At 37.6% G+C, this 15,321-nt stretch overlaps 3 protein-coding genes across 11 annotated transcripts in view; 1 reads left to right on the top strand and 2 right to left on the bottom strand.

The window, feature by feature from the left end:
• Window positions 1–1,282: 1,282 nt before the first annotated feature.
• Window positions 1,283–6,820, bottom strand: LOC103313554 (retrovirus-related Pol polyprotein from transposon 17.6). Of its 5 annotated transcripts, none has more exons than XM_064355588.1 (3): window positions 4,543–6,819; window positions 4,277–4,488; window positions 1,283–4,240 (listed from the first exon to the last, which is right to left on the bottom strand). In XM_064355588.1, the coding sequence occupies exons 1-3, from the start codon at window positions 6,344–6,346 to the stop codon at window positions 1,919–1,921; spliced, it is 4,338 nt and encodes a 1,445-aa protein (XP_064211658.1). In that variant the 5' UTR covers window positions 6,347–6,819; the 3' UTR covers window positions 1,283–1,918. The 5 variants fall into 5 exon arrangements, with proteins under 5 accessions (XP_064211658.1, XP_064211660.1, XP_064211657.1 ...); XM_064355590.1 differs by having other exon boundaries at window positions 1,283–4,488; window positions 4,543–5,782; window positions 5,830–5,970; XM_064355591.1 differs by having other exon boundaries at window positions 3,210–3,390; window positions 3,452–4,488; window positions 4,543–6,820.
• An 837-nt stretch (window positions 6,821–7,657) lies between these two features.
• On the top strand, window positions 7,658–8,901 carry lolal (lola like). 2 transcript variants are annotated; one of them, XM_064355809.1, is made up of 4 exons: window positions 7,710–7,727; window positions 7,789–7,813; window positions 7,926–8,118; window positions 8,164–8,901. In XM_064355809.1, the coding sequence occupies exons 3-4, from the start codon at window positions 7,933–7,935 to the stop codon at window positions 8,353–8,355; spliced, it is 378 nt and encodes a 125-aa protein (XP_064211879.1). In that variant the 5' UTR covers window positions 7,710–7,727; window positions 7,789–7,813; window positions 7,926–7,932; the 3' UTR covers window positions 8,356–8,901. The 2 variants fall into 2 exon arrangements, with proteins under 2 accessions (XP_970530.1, XP_064211879.1); XM_965437.4 differs by having other exon boundaries at window positions 7,658–7,813.
• A 64-nt stretch (window positions 8,902–8,965) lies between these two features.
• Window positions 8,966–15,321, bottom strand: part of LOC659254 (uncharacterized) — a 43,253-nt gene continuing 36,897 nt past the window's right edge. For 2 of the 4 annotated variants that reach the window (XM_015981412.2, XM_008197079.3), the window contains exons 7-8: window positions 14,621–14,813; window positions 8,966–11,655 (exon numbers count right to left, since the gene is read on the bottom strand). In XM_015981412.2, coding sequence (XP_015836898.1) covers window positions 11,381–11,655; window positions 14,621–14,813 — 468 coding nt within the window. In that variant the 3' untranslated portion in view covers window positions 8,966–11,380. Of the gene's footprint in view, window positions 11,656–12,312; window positions 12,345–14,620; window positions 14,814–15,321 lie in introns of all 4 variants that reach the window. The other 2 variants (XR_010333582.1, XM_965579.4) reach the window with 2 other exon arrangements.

The raw sequence follows: 15,321 nt of genomic DNA, 5'->3' as shown, positions 1-15,321 counted from the left end.
CGATATTTAAATTATAATGTATTGGACCCCATTTAGATTTACACAGAGCATTTTTATGCTTTGCACTTTTTGAAATAAGTAAATCAAATCGGAGATAATTTTGTGCCAATAAATCAAAAACTACAGTAGATTCTCCGACGCTTAACTGGCTTTAAGAAAATATAAGTCGGGAGCGGAGTACAAATTGGAAAAGTTTGTAAGATGAATTCTATAAATATGTTAACAATGTTATCTCGGTGCTTTTGAATGAGTTTAAACCGAGATTTATGAACAAAAGCATTTTTTACCGAGCGAATGCGAAAACTATTGCAGATTTGTCTGGATTTTCTATGTATGAGTAAGCGCTTGTTTTATTCAAGTGCCATCTGTGAACACTGTGCTGGCAAACCATGAGAGATAATCGCATGGCGTAAGTGTTTCACTACCAACAAAAAATTTGGAATTTTATTTTAAATTTATTTTTTATTTATTTTTATTTATTTTAGATTCACCTTTTACTGCATATTATTAATATTTTGCACGTGAATCATACGCTTTTAGATGAATGTTCGTTTGAAGTGAGCTTTATTTAGATGTATTTTGCAAGCGAACAATAGATTCACTTCCATCTCGCAAATCCTTCAGTCAGTTTAAAATGTGATCGTTTTGTCCAAATTCATTGTACAAAATGTGGATGTGTGGGTATAAGGATGTATTGGGAGAAAGATATCACTGTTATCTGATTTAGCGTAAAATTAACCAGTGGAAACATAATCATCTGATCACACCTATGTTTTACCTGAATTACGCCAACACAACACCGACAATTTTTTTTTCTCAAAATTTGTCTCAAACTAATTTGTGCGAAAATTTTTTTGGAAATAAAAAATGCAATTAAAAAGGTGTTACCTGCAATCTCTTTAGAGATTTCTTTATATAGATTTTGAATCGTAACGATAGAAATAAAAAAAGCAACAAACGGAACTAAGTTAAAAACTTATTTAATTTATTGTGTTTATTTGAATTAACGCTACTAAGTATTGCGAAAAAATTTTTAAATTTTAATAACAAAATATTTTTGGTGGATGCGCCGGGATATTTAGAAAAATCTCTCTGATATCAATTGATACTTAAATTTGCTTTTATGAAAATGTTTTGCTGATTTTTATTCTTTTTCCATCAATTTCTATCTTTGTATCGCAGTCAAGAGGCGTTAATTTAACAATGATCGACACACAACTCATTTCATAGATTTTTGCCTTTTTTTTAGTTTTAAACATTTCTGTGTAAATGAAACTCGGAATTCACCCAAAAACTAATTTATTAGCAAATTAGATTCAACAACGACATTGACACTGCCACAGTGTCCTTCCAACTAACTAGGCGTTGCCCGTACGCGCCTCACGCGTCATCATTTCCCGCCAATTTCACCAGCAGCGCCCCCTTCACTTAACAGTCGGCCACGCTTCCGTGTTCCACGTCCTCGGGGAACCACCGGTGTTTCAAAAACAAGTAATTAACCAGTACCATGCATCCGAGCCGTAGTATCATCTACAGCCCGAGTCCCACTTAAGAACTATTTATAAACAACCTGAAAATAATCATAATCGTGTTTCTCACGTTGAGAATGAATCTGAAAATAATCATAATCGTGTTTCTCACGTTGAGAATGAATCTGAAAATAATCATAATCGTGTTTCTCACGTTGAGAATTAATTAAGAACAACAATAAGAACACCAACAACAACAACAATAAGAACACCAACACCAACAAGATCAGTAACCTCAAGAATAAGTAGAAGAACAATAACAAGAACAAGAACAATAACAACAACAAATCATTAACTCATGAGTTTCAACGTAAAGCGCTTAAAAACAACATTTGGGCCCAAAATCGTGAGTTCACGTTGAACTTCACTCAGCTTCACAGCGAACTCAGTCATTCGTCACTGACATCGCCTATTGTTTCGTCTCCACTCGTCGTGGCGACAACGTAATGCCTCAATTTGTCCACTGAGTGAACACCCTCATATCGTTTTTGGGAACGCGTCGCCCCCGGCATGTCCGTCACGACGTACCTATCGTAGTCGAGCACTTTCTGAATTCGGTACGGTCCCGAATATTTAGGTAACAGCTTCCGACTTTTGCCCTCGTTTGAAGCTCGCGTGGTGCGTACCAACACGAGATCACCTGCATTAAATCTCTTTGGGGCACAGCGTCGCTTGTCATAACGCTCTTTTTGCTTCTGCTGTTCCTTTTCGACACGCTGAGCAACGTCTGCTCGTGTCCGTGGCAAATCACCATCATGAACACCCTCTGTCACCACGTTGGTGAGGATTGAGTCATTAGCATGTCGAGGTGTATACCCCAACAACAATTCGTATGGACTTTTGCCCGTAGTCGAATTCGGCGTAGAATTAATACCCCAACTAATTCTACTCACAAAGTCATCCCATTTCTCTTCTTCTCTCGAGCTAGCAGCAAGCTGAGATAAAATCGTACGATTTAATCGCTCCACCTGGCCATTAGCCCGTGGTGTGGCAGTCGCGGTTAGTACTAATTTAACGTTTAAATCGGTACAATGTGTCTTAAACTTTTTGCTAGAAAAACAAGCCCCACGATCGGCTATTATACGTTTAGGTACACCAAACATTCCTGTAAGAGAAGCTAAAAATGATAAAACAGGGCCCACCTTAGTATTAGGCACGGCCCTGAGAAAGACAAATTTAGTAAATGCATCGATAATAGCTAAAAGATAAGAATTATGTGATTTGCTCTTTACAAATGGTCCCAAATGATCCATGTGCAATGTGTCAAATGGTTGCGAATTCTTAGGTATGGGATTCAAAAATCCTGGCTGCTTTCCTCCGGCTTCCTTATTGTAGAGACACTCCAAGCAGCTAGAAATATATTTATGAACATACCTCCGCATTGAAGGAAACCAATAAGATTTCGACACAGATGCCAAAGTTTTCTCATTCGATAAATGGCCAATTCCATCGTGGTGTGCTAATAAAATCTGGCGTCTTACCGCTTTTGGTACGACCCATTTTAATCCTGACTCAGTCTGTTTGAATACTCGACCATCCTTTAGTTTGTACTCTTTGTGAATGGCACGCTCTTCAGCGTTCGTCGGTGATTTTTCCAATATTTCCTTCAACAATGCGCATCTCGCATCCTTCATTTGAACAGCTAAAATCCAATCATCATCGTTAACATTAATATGCAAGACTTCCACTGAAGGCTCCGAAGGATCTAATACCGGATTTCTACTCAAAGCGTCAACGTGACTCATTTTACTGCCAGGTCTGTATTCTACAGTAAAGTCGAACTCAGAAGTCAACAACCACCATCTCCCAATTCGTGGAATCAAATCTCTCTTGGTAAGGGTTGTTCGTAAAGCATTACAGTCTGTGATCACCTTGAATTGAAGCCCCAACAAGTATACTCGATAATGTTTGAGAGAACAGACCACCGCTAGCGTTTCTAGCTCGTACGAGTGGTACCTTTGTTCCTCTTTGGTCGTCTGTCGGCTGAAAAACATAACTGGACGCAAAGATCCATCACCTTGTCGTTGCAACAGAATGCCACCAATTCCAACTTTAGAAGCGTCAGTGTGTAACTCCGTTTCAGCTTCCGTGTCGTAAATTGCAAGAACTGGTCTGCTCGTCAAGATGTCTTTTAAAGTCTGAAAAGCCCGCTCTTGTGCTTCTTCCCAAACAAATGCACTGCCTTTCTTTAGGAGACTCGTCAAACTATTTGCTATTGTTGCGTAATCTTTCACGTACTTTCGAAAGTACCCACACAAACCTAAGAATTGCCTAAGTTTGTGTACGTCTGTTGGTTTGGGAAAAGCTGTCACCGCTTTGATTTTTGTCTCGCCTGGCTTAATGCCTTCCGCACTGATCTCATGCCCTAAATACTCTATTTGACTTCCAAAGAAGCAACATTTACTCAGCTTTAGAGTCAATCCGAACTGTCGAAGCAATTGAAACACCGTTCGTAAATTGTTAAGACCTGTTTCAAAGTCTTTGGAAGGTATCAGAAGATCATCTATGTAACAAAAAGCGGTCTGAAACCGTAATGGACCCAACACCTTATTCATAGCTCGCTGAAACACTGCCGGAGCGTTGGCTAGACCAAAAGGCATGCGGACAAACTCGTAATGCCCATCAGGCGTAACAAATGCTGTCTTTGGAATCGATTCGGTGGCCATTGGGATCTGATAGTACCCACTCGCGAGATCTAGTGTGGTGAAAAACTTTGCACCGTTTAGTTTATCCAAATGTTCGTCTACTCGTGGTAACGGAAAGCGATCTTTGATTGTTTTCGAATTTAATTGCCGATAGTCAACACACATACGGTGTTGCCCATCTTTCTTCCGCACCAACAGTATGGGACTCGAATATGGCGAGTCTGATTCTCGTATGACTCCGCTACCTAACAAGTCATTTACTATGTCTCGAACAATTCTTCTTTCGTGATGCGATAACCGATAAGGACGATAAACTACAGGTTTATCATCAGTCAAAGTTATCTTCATTTCTGCCGCAGTTGTGGCACCTATTTCCGCTACATTTCGTGCAAAACAATCTCGAAATTCGTTAACGAGTTGTAACAATTGCTCGAACTGAGCCGGGTCTAGATTCTTATTGACTTGTGTAAGAAGTTCCCACCGTTGAAAACTCTTTACCTCAACCTTCCCCACAGAAAACACACTCACCGTCGTAACTGTCCTTTCCTGCTCGCAAGGCTCAGCTCTCGCAACGATTTGCGCCTTTCGATATACCAGATCTTGGTGCGATAGATTGCGAACGGTCACTAGGCCTCCATCACATGTGACACACCGATGAACAACGTGTTCGAACCCTGGTCTCGGACGTTGACACCCTTCAACGTAATAAGCTCCTTTCCACCCATCGTCTTTTGCCTTGATTCGTATGCAACCAATGGATTGAGGAGGGATCACTGTTTCCTCTTCCGCCCAAAGTGCAACTTTTCGTGTCGGAAGTTGGCCTAGAAATGCTTGGATCGATTCGTTGTTTCCGTCAACTACTCTCACAGCTTCCTCATTTGCTATAATCGTATTAGCACCCGCATTCAGGAAGGTCTGTCCCACTATGACAGGCACACGTTGTGCACTGTCTTCGACAATCAAAGCTTTTACGTTTGCCTTGACAAGATCCACTTCTAGCTCTACTTCGACTTCCCCATGCACTTTGGTGATTCCCTGGCCATAACCACGAATCAAATGTAAACTTGGCTGCCACATCAGTCCCAATTCTCTAGCAACACTTTGCTTGACAAGGACCGGTTCAGCTCCTGAGTCAATGTAAGCTCGCGTCGGCTTACCATTGACCTTAATGTCTATGTAATAATTCTTATTATTACTTGCGTCAGCTACACTTGTCGTTAGTGCCTGCTTAGACATGTTTTCTTTTACTACGTTACCACGTCGGCACTCAGCATCCACATGTCCAATGCGGCCACATTTCTTGCACTCAATTCTTGGTTTCGGGCACTTTGTCGCAACATGTCCTCGATTACGACAATTGTAACACCGAACTGACGAATACAGTTTTTGTGCTTCGACTCGACTTGGAAGGAACCTCCTCCTTTCCCGAGGCGCCTGCTTTGCGAGCGTATCCCGCTTGTCACCTTCGGATCTCAGAGTCGACAAATACTCAGCGTACAAGCTTTCGGGTGTAACGTAACGCCCTGCTCTAGCCCCATTTCTGAGAGTCACGTCAGTGATTCCATCAATAAGACAGGAGACTGCATTCGTTCCTGTTATGTCACAAGCCTGCAACAGATTTAATTTCCCAAAATAATATTGTGCCCAGGTTTCACCATCTTCCTTCACCCTATTCACTAGCTTACGAAGTGTGGAAGCATAATCGTGGTGATCGGGGAAGGTGGCTTGTAACAAACGTTTCCATTCATCCCAGCTCCGGTCGTATGCTGAGGGATCGAGATTGTCGTACCACTCCTTGGCCAACCCCTTGAGTCGACTTATCATGCCGTAAATCGTTGTACGTTCGTCCCAACCGTTCACGAGAGCCAACTGGTCAATTTTATGCAACCACTTAGTGGTACTAAAATTGGGGTTTCCTGGAGCGAATTCAGGAATCAGGTCACTTTTAATGCCAACTTGTCCTGATGTGTGCTCAAAATTGCGGTTTAGCAAACGTCGATTCAAGTTTTCCACAAGTTGCTCAAGTCTCGCGATTCTAGCGGACTCGGCCGAAACTGGGGGTGAATTTACTGTAGTGGAGACCCCAGGCGCGGACCTTTTCGGCCGTGGCTCATCGTCACTTGAGTCCGAGTCGTCCGAGTCCACATTTCCTCGGTACCTGTGACGCCCCATTGCGAAAATCTCACCAGAAAACTTTTCGCGCCTTTTGTGCCACACCCAAATGAAAATTGACAGCGTGTGGTTGCGTAACTCCTAGAACTCGTCAGAAATCAGAAAAACCAGATAAATTCGGCTAGCACCCGATTGATTTGTTCGATTTCAAGTCGTAAAACAAAATTTTGTTACGAATGAAACGGTACAGATTCCCAAAACTTCAATTTTTGGCCCTTGCCTTGGCGACCCACAAATTCCTCACAAAATCACCACAATTCACCACTCTCTATCGGAAACGATTATTTGAGCAATATCCTACCGCTGCTCTGTAAATGAAACTCGGAATTCACCCAAGAACTAATTTATTAGCAAATTAGATTCAACAACGACATTGACACTGCCACAGTGTCCTTCCAACTAACTAGGCGTTGCCCGTACGCGCCTCACGCGTCATCATTTCCCGCCAATTTCACCAGCAGCGCCCCCTTCACTTAACATCTGAAGGTTTTTTCCTCTCTTACTAAAAAATTTAAAATTTGGGATAGTACGTTAGTAAAGTTTTAGACTTTGATATAATAACTATAAATTCAAAAAAAAACTACTAAAAAACTTATTTCTTTATCTAAAATTTCTCCACATTTACGAGACTGTAACTAAATTTTGAATGGAAAAAATTAGTTAGTAACTTTTCTTGTGGATGGAATGGACTTAACATTGTCGTATATTTTATTATTCTTATGTTTTACACCAAATAATCATTTCCTAAGACAATGATAAATAATTATTATTAAATTTATTATCAGTTCTTGGCAGTATTTTAAATTAAAAAAAATGTAGATTTGCCATATCTGGACATTATTTCCTAAAAAACCATTTAAAAAAAATTCAAATGCACTTTTGTTATTCTACTATAAACTGAAATGGGATATAGTCACAAGAATTTGGTACATTTAATACCCTCGATAATTCTAAATGATTACTACAATAAATCAAAATTTAATTGCCTCTCAACCGTTGTTGCAATTTATTTCGAGTTCATGTCGTCTATCAGGACTTACTCTCTTATCTTTCTTTTAACACCTTGTTTCGAGTTTTTGCCCCTTATCACCATTCGTTTTAATCCCCTTTTATAACGTTATTTACGGAGGGATGTAGCATCTGCGTCAGGGGAAAAATCAATGAGGCATAATTCTTATCAATCCCCAATTACAGTCAAGTCCACGTAATCATTGTTAGTACTAACAGTAACGTTTAGCGGCTTAAAACCAAGATAATGCTGGTAAGGCACCCCAATAATTTTAAACCAGCCGCTTTCCAGGCGCGCCAACCTCGCACAGCCACTCGGCAAGCCGGTGACGCAATAATTTAGGTTGTCAACACATGGCAATCGGGCGCTTGCGTAATACCATTGTTTAGCAGATCAGAATGTTAATGACTGTTTAACTTTATCAAAATTTTAGCCACAAATCTCGCTTCGAAACAACGGTAAGTGTTGGCAATAGTTGACACATCACGTGAGACAGCCGCCATCTCGATCGGACGCATCTCGTCAAAAACTAGGTTATGTCAAAGTGGTAAACAGTTGGGGCTGTTGCAGGTAGACAATGGCTGATCAGCAGCAGTTTTTCCTAAAATGGAACGACTTTCAAAGTAACATGGTGTCGTCGTTCCGGCACCTGCGGGACGAGAAGAGCTTCACGGACGTTACGCTGGCCTGCGAGGGCCAGACGTGTAAAGCGCACAAAATGGTCCTCTCGGCCTGCAGCCCCTACTTTAAGAGCTTACTAGAGGTAGGCAGCACGGGGGTGGGGCTTTTGACTGAATTTTGGTTGCAGGAGAATCCGTCGAAGCACCCCATTATTATACTCAAAGACGTGGCGTACAGCCACCTGCAGGCGATTTTAGAGTTTATGTACGCGGGAGAGGTGAATGTGAGCCAGGAGCAGCTGCCGGCCTTCCTCAAAACGGCAGATAGACTCAAAGTGAAAGGCCTGGCGGAGGCGCCCCAAGCAATCAAGCGGGAATAAATAATCTTAAGGGAATTTTATTACACGTCACTTTGCAACTAGTTTTCTGTAGATATGTGGTGCCTTACTTTTGTTTCAACAGTGCGCCTCACACAATGTTCCTAGGTGGTTTCTTGCAGTTGCCAAATAATTCTCAACCCCTATGTCTACAGGAAATTACTTGCACTTGGCGTCCTCCCTGGCGCTGGGAATTGCCTTTGGGGGCGAATTGCCAGCGTCGGGGAGGACGCCCGATATATTTCTTTTTACGGACAATTTGATATGCATTTTGCGGGGTAATCTTAAGTAAAAAGGAATATATTTTCGGGGGATATTACTAGCATGTTTTGTAAAAGATTTTTATATGAGTTTGTTTTATAGTTTTATACCTAAGCATCTAAGGGTTCATTTGAATAGTGTAACGATTTTATATTTTTGATAGTCGCTCTATAATAAGTTGCAGAACTTGGAATATGTTGAACAATTACCACGTTGTTACCACTTGACTTTTCCGACTTTGTGTTTTCCTAGCATTGTAATTCGATTGTAATAAAATGTTGTACATTACTTGACGTTACTTACTGTATGCCTTGAGAGTGCTCACGCAACGAATTTAATGTCGACACACAAAGGGAATTATTGCTGTTATTTATTGTACACACAACAGTTACACATATTTACATTGATTTTTTAACTTAGTATGATGCCCTATTATTATTATTATATGATTGTCACAGTAGAAATTGTAGATAAAAATATAAATTTGTGATATTAAATCTGCTAATGCTCGTATTACAGGATATGTAATATTATCTACAAATGTACAAGAAATATTTATGCAATCAGTGATAAAACAGTACGAAAAGTGGCTAACTTTATTGTCCCTGTCTCAAATGCACCGAACACGCACCCCAAGGTGGCTGCAGCTGTTTGCCAAAACGCACAGAAACAAAAATAATTCGTTAAAAACTAGCTAAATAATGAATTAATAATAATTCGATAACAACAAGGAACTTCTGTAATAAAATGGCCTTCCCGAAAACGTTAAAATCATGTAAATGACCTTATAAGACTTGCCGAAGTTGAAGAAATGAATTTACATTGCACAACAAGTTTTATATTAATTTTTTCATAATTTATATCCAAATTTATTTTATATAATGGATAAGTAATAACAATAAATACATTTTTGTAACACATCAGGTTTTGTAGAGAATAAAAACGGCATAGCAATGCTCTTTTGATTTAACCAGCTTCTTCAACATGTTTGAATATTTCAGTTAAGATATTATTTCTAGTAATAAAAGAAAATGTTCTCACAAACAGTAAAATTTAATATGATTATATAAAAATATTTAATATTTTTTTCAGAGACCTGACGTGATTTTTGAACACATTTTTAGAATTTGGATAAAAAATACATAAGAAACAAGTACTAGACCTTAAAAAAAAGAAATCATGTTGTCCAGTGTTATTTAATTCATACGTATATGACTTATCATTTTGTAAATATTGTGTGTCGTTAAAAACCGTTATAAAATTTATACTTTATTGATACGATTAGCCATTTAAAAGTCATTAAATGCGAGTTGCATACACATTTTTTTCTAAAATCCGCCCCATCATGATTAAAAAAATACAACATTGTTAGTATTACTACATAAATATTATTTAGTTACTTTTTATTTCATAGAATTGTGGATAAATTCGGAAAACAAATTAAATGCATAGAAAGGAAAATAAAATATTTAATAGCAAACGTTGGTTAATGAGTAGTTTTAAGATTTAGTAAGAAAAATAAATACTTTTTAACATTTACTATTCTATATATTATTTTTAAATAAACGTAAATTAGCAGACAATCGTTGAAAAGTTATTTCGTTTTTACGTAAATTATTTTTTATACAATATAATGTGCAGTAACAACTGTAAAATAGTCGTTAAACATTCGTATTGCTCTGTGCAAAAGTGAGTAGGAATATTTTTAAAGAACACATCACTATTCTGGATTTAATAATTTATTTGAACAATAAATATTATTCATTAACGTTAATTTAGCATTTCGGGAAGATGAAAACAATTTATTTAAACCATTTATTTCTGTAATTGAAAGAAAAAGCACAATGGCATAGTGTTTTATTTATGAAGATCACACTTATTCGTTTCTATTAAATGCCCATAAATAAAAATTCGAGATTCCCAACAAATTTTATTACAAGCTAAATTTAATTGTATTTATAGATAATTTTATATATTATTAACAAACTTTGCTCATAAAGAGAGTATTTTTTACTACCAATTCAAAACGTAATCGTCGTACTGATTGTTTTTTTATTAAATTTGGAAAAATAAAACACATGGTAAATGATAAGTTCAGTAAACTGTTTTATTTTGTTAAATAAGACAATAACTGCAGACGCCTTAGCTGCGAACGGGTTGCATTTTCGACGTTTCGACAAAAATACGAATAAAAAACGCAGAGTTCCGAACAGTCGTATTAATGCAGTAGACAGAGATACTTGGTTAATTACTGAGCAGTCTCTTCAGTAATAATAGAAAAGTAACAAAGTTTCCACTAAACTACAAGTCTTATTATGAAAACATCAAAATGGTTCAGTCTCATTTCGCAACTTACTGTGATGATGATTTTACCTACACAATTTAATACACCAGGCGATCGTTTGTCACTTTTTTTATCAAATTCGTGCTCCATTTTGTAATTAGTATAGCGGGCCGCACCCGATGCTACAATAATTGACTAATTGCTAATAAGCGAGTGAAGCCGAAAAAAACGAGTGCACATTGTGAACCCAGTCTTAGAAGGAGTACTACTTTATACACAACTTTAGGCCTTAAAACTACTTGGGATGTTCACCCTGAAAACGCTCGCATTCATTCTTGCAGAAATCGTCAAAGGAGACATGAAGCGTCCATTGCTACGTCCACTGAATTATCACATGTAGCTAAAACAGGTAGAAAACTATACAAATCCAACACAAATTCGTCTCTATCAGAATTAGCGTAGAAAAATAGAATCTACAACAATTTATAAAACATGTAAGTTCTCGCAGGACCGAGACTTGCTTATATCGTTCATACAGATTTTCTGGAGGATCTCTCTGGCGATGTTCAGGCTCAGACTGGTCTTGGAGCCGTGCAGCTTGTTGCTCTCCTTCTTGGAGCCCGACTTCTTCTTCTCCCGCGACTCCCGCAGCCGGATCTGCTTCAGGATCCCCACCAGGAGCTCGTCCACGTTGTGCTGGATGCCGCTGGAGGTCTCGATGAACTTGCAGTCGCGCGCCACCGCCAGGGCCTTGCCCTCTGGAAGCCACCCATTTTATTCCCAATTAAAACAGCGAGTTCATGGAGAAATGTCACGTTTTTTTAATTAATTCTTGCCGAAAATGAAAGTAAAAGAATTCGTTCGGAGCGCGAACTAATTAAAATCTTGCTTACGACACGGGTGTTGACTTTGTGAAACTCTTTAATTTCGCCCCTTGTTCCCGTCTTCGCCACTGTGGTGTATAAATAGATTTTTCCATTAATTGTGTACATCGGAATAAAATTGCAAACATCTGTCTCTGGACCTGATGTTAGATAAGAATCTTTTAAAATTGCATGGAATTCGGCAAACTTGACGGAAATCATCTCAGTTAAACGCAGATCATGTCTATATTGAAATTCAGTCAGAGCCGGAAGCGGGAAATGGCATTTCTGATGTCTTCCGTTCGAAAAAATCGTGTCATATGCGAATTGAATCAATCGCAGAATTGGAAAAGTTTAGAGGGAAGCTAAACAGTTTTTTATTTTTCGAGTAATGATCGAGTACCACCATTAAAATAATGAGTTACGGGAATGCTAGCTAAACATCAAAAGCGGGGACAAAGTTAGGTATGCTTGAGTGTTGTTAAATGTTGGTGGTATACAAATACTCAATTGTGCATCTGGCTAGCTAAAGCACAAACGTGAAACACTCACCCGTTTTTGCAAAACTAATTTTTGGCTTCGAACTGAAAAAAATCATGCTGATGCTCGCTTTGAACCATTTTTCGCAGATAACTAATTGTTGAACGATCTATTCAGGCTTGTACAAAGTGTTCCAATCAAGTCTTTCTCACTAGCATTAGAACAAACTGTCCATTAACATATTGTTTAAAAAATATTTTTAAGTTTCTTCTCGCATAATTTTGCCATTTTGGACTGATTTTAAGTGATAGCTTCTTTTTTAAATATTTTTATAATAATTTCTATTACGCATTAGTTGACTTTTTTGTGTTTTTTTCGAGGTTTCGCTATTTTGCCGTCGACTAAGAGACTAAGAGATTTAAAGCAACTCTGTTGAGTCTAATTCGAAGAATAAAATGTTGTATTCAACTCGTTTTCGTGCAAATCGGTTCATTTATTTCACCTCGTGGATGATAAACCACTCGTTTTCACTCGTGAAACGAGTTTTTTTTTGTAATTTGCCCCTTTTTTGTTATTTTAGTCGATTTAGGGATTTTTATGACAGTTGTGACATCGCACTTGATGACGTTGAGTGCTTTAAGATGCCTCAAAGCATCAAAATAGCGGCAAATTACAGAAAGAACTATTATTTGTTTTATTTTGGATTTGTTCTTTGTTTTTTGTTACATTGGAAAATTCGAAAACTTTTCTTTCTTTAAGTTTCATATTTTAACAGCTCGTCTATACACCGTTCACGATTGTTTTAAATTCGAACTATCTATGAAAATCTGACATTTTATTTGGCAGTACTGTGAGTTGTCATAACAAATTTATTTTGGATTATAAAAAAAAGAAATCATGTTGTCCAGTGTTATTTACTTCATACGTATATGACTTATCATTTTGTAAATATTGTGTGTCGTTAAAAACCGTTATAAAATTTATACTTTATTGATACGATTAGCCATTTAAAAGTCATTAAATGCGAGTTGCATACACATTTTTTTCTAAAATCCGCCCCATCATGATTAAAAAAATACAACATTGTTTGCAGTATTACTACATAAATATTATTTAGTTACTTTTTATTTCATAGAATTGTGGATAAATTCTGAAAACAAATTAAATGCATAGAAAGGAAAATAAAATATTTAATAGCAAACGTTGGTTAATGAGTAATTTTAAGATTTAGTAAAAAAAATAAATACTTTTTAACATTTATTTTTTTATGTATTATTTATAAATAAACGTAAATTAGCAGACAATCATTGAAAAGTTATTTCGTTTTTACGTAAATTATTTTTTAAACAATATAATGTGCAGTAACAACTGTAAAATCTATGAAAATCTGACATTTTATTTGGCAGTACTGTGAGTTGTCATAACAAATTTATTTTGGATTATAATTGATGACAACCAAGGACTGTTGTCAGTTTGCTTCGTTTTTTAAATAAATAATTGAAAACGTTTTTATTGTTATTCTACTCATTATCATTAGTTAAAAAAGTCCGGTCTGTCTTTCTTGCATTCTTCAAAGCATCTTTTGATACACACTTTCTTATCAACAGAAATTATTTTCGACATTTTAAATTAATAAGCAATAGAACTGACAACACAGCGAATTTTTGACAAGACAACGTCATAAAGACAGTACCTGACAGGACCTGAGGCCAACCTAACAAAAATATATCTACGCCTGCTGAGAATTTAAAACAATCGTGAACAGATAATATGTACAACTTTGAATATTAAATTATTTTTGGGACAAACATATTAGATGACTAACATACTAGCTGTTTCAAAATTATGTAAACGCCAACGTCGCAGTTTCTTTCAAAATTTGTTGTTATAAATTATTTATGCACTTCAAAAAACTAAAAGCCAATGTAATTTGTGTTAGATTTTTATCAACTTTATTTAATAAAATAATTTGGTAAAAAAAGCAAATATGTAACACAAAAATGCTTCGAAGTCAAAAACGAAAGAATACACAACACTTAAAAAAAAATTTAAAAAAATGCCAAAAAGTGAGTAAAAGTCTAGTCCAATATTTTGAATTCCATAGTCAACTTGATGAACAACCACTTTTGAACACACTGTACATAATAGATAGAACATGGTTTTGTTCTTATTTTTTCTCAATTAAAGTTTGTGGTGGTGTTAAGGGATCGAGGCTTCGTTTCGATTTTTCGTCAAAAAGTTCGGCAAATGTCACGTTTTTAATTTTATAATTGAAAGTTGAGTGAAAAAAGTTTTAACTGGGACACTTTGTCAAACCTGAACTCTCCCTTATTTCGGCGAATTGCGACCGCATTTGGCTTAAACACAAAGTTTGACAAACCGTTCGCTGTGATGACCCTCGACCTGGCCAAGTCGGCCTTATTTCCCACAACAATGACGCTCTTCTCCTGCGTGTAGCCCTCCCTCCAGAGGTAGTTGAGGGTCTCTTCAGCGTGCTGGAAGCTCGCCCTCGCCACTACCGAGTAGACGACAACGCAGGCATGCGGCTCGTAAGTGCTCAGCGAGTTTTCCACCTGAAAGGATTGTCATAAACAGATCGAACGTCTCGATGGATTGTCTAATGGGCAAACAGAGCTCATTGTATACATATTTAATGATACTCCACACGATGACTGGCAGAATCCGACAGCGCCATTATGTGCAAGAAAAATAATTGCAGGCGCACAGCGGAGGCTAAGTGAATCGATACTGTTTTTAGGACTATTATGAAAACTTGGGCTAAGTGGCTCCGAGGGAGGCAAAAAACGGGGCTTTTTAGACGCGTATTGTTCTAAACCTAACGCAATTTAAAATGCGCCTAGACACTCTCGCGAATCAATAAGTTCAGTCATAGACAAGCGGCTTTATATTTCGAAACGCCAATATTATATCGAACACAACAAATCTAGCGGATTTGGAGCTAAAGCCCAAAGAAACTCCCGGCTTTGCCTGCAACCTTTACGATCGCTTTGAGGGATACCTCAGTTTCAATTTTGGTAACCGTTATGAGCTTAATTGCGACCCTGGCGGTTATGAAGGGTC

This window comes from Tribolium castaneum, chromosome 3 (assembly GCF_031307605.1).
Source record: "Tribolium castaneum strain GA2 chromosome 3, icTriCast1.1, whole genome shotgun sequence".
NCBI lineage: Eukaryota > Metazoa > Arthropoda > Insecta > Coleoptera > Tenebrionidae > Tribolium > Tribolium castaneum.
Note: the sequence above shows the minus strand (reverse complement) of the source record. Positions and strands in the feature narration are given on the sequence as shown.

What these genes read in the sequence shown, in the direction of transcription:
- lolal (XM_965437.4), top strand. Translation starts at nt 7,933, where the DNA reads ATGGCTGATCAGCAGCAGTTTTTCCTAAAATGGAACGACTTTCAAAGT. An exon ending in ACTTTAAGAGCTTACTAGAG is followed by an intron (nt 8,119 to 8,163) that starts GTAGGCAGCACG and finishes TTTTGGTTGCAG; the next exon opens with GAGAATCCGTCGAAGCACCC.
- LOC103313554 (XM_064355587.1), bottom strand. Translation starts at nt 6,346, where the DNA reads ATGGGGCGTCACAGGTACCGAGGAAATGTGGACTCGGACGACTCGGAC. An exon ending in ACGAAATGTAGCGGAAATAG is followed by an intron (nt 4,489 to 4,542) that starts GTGCCACAACTG and finishes ATAAACCTGTAG; the next exon opens with TTTATCGTCCTTATCGGTTA.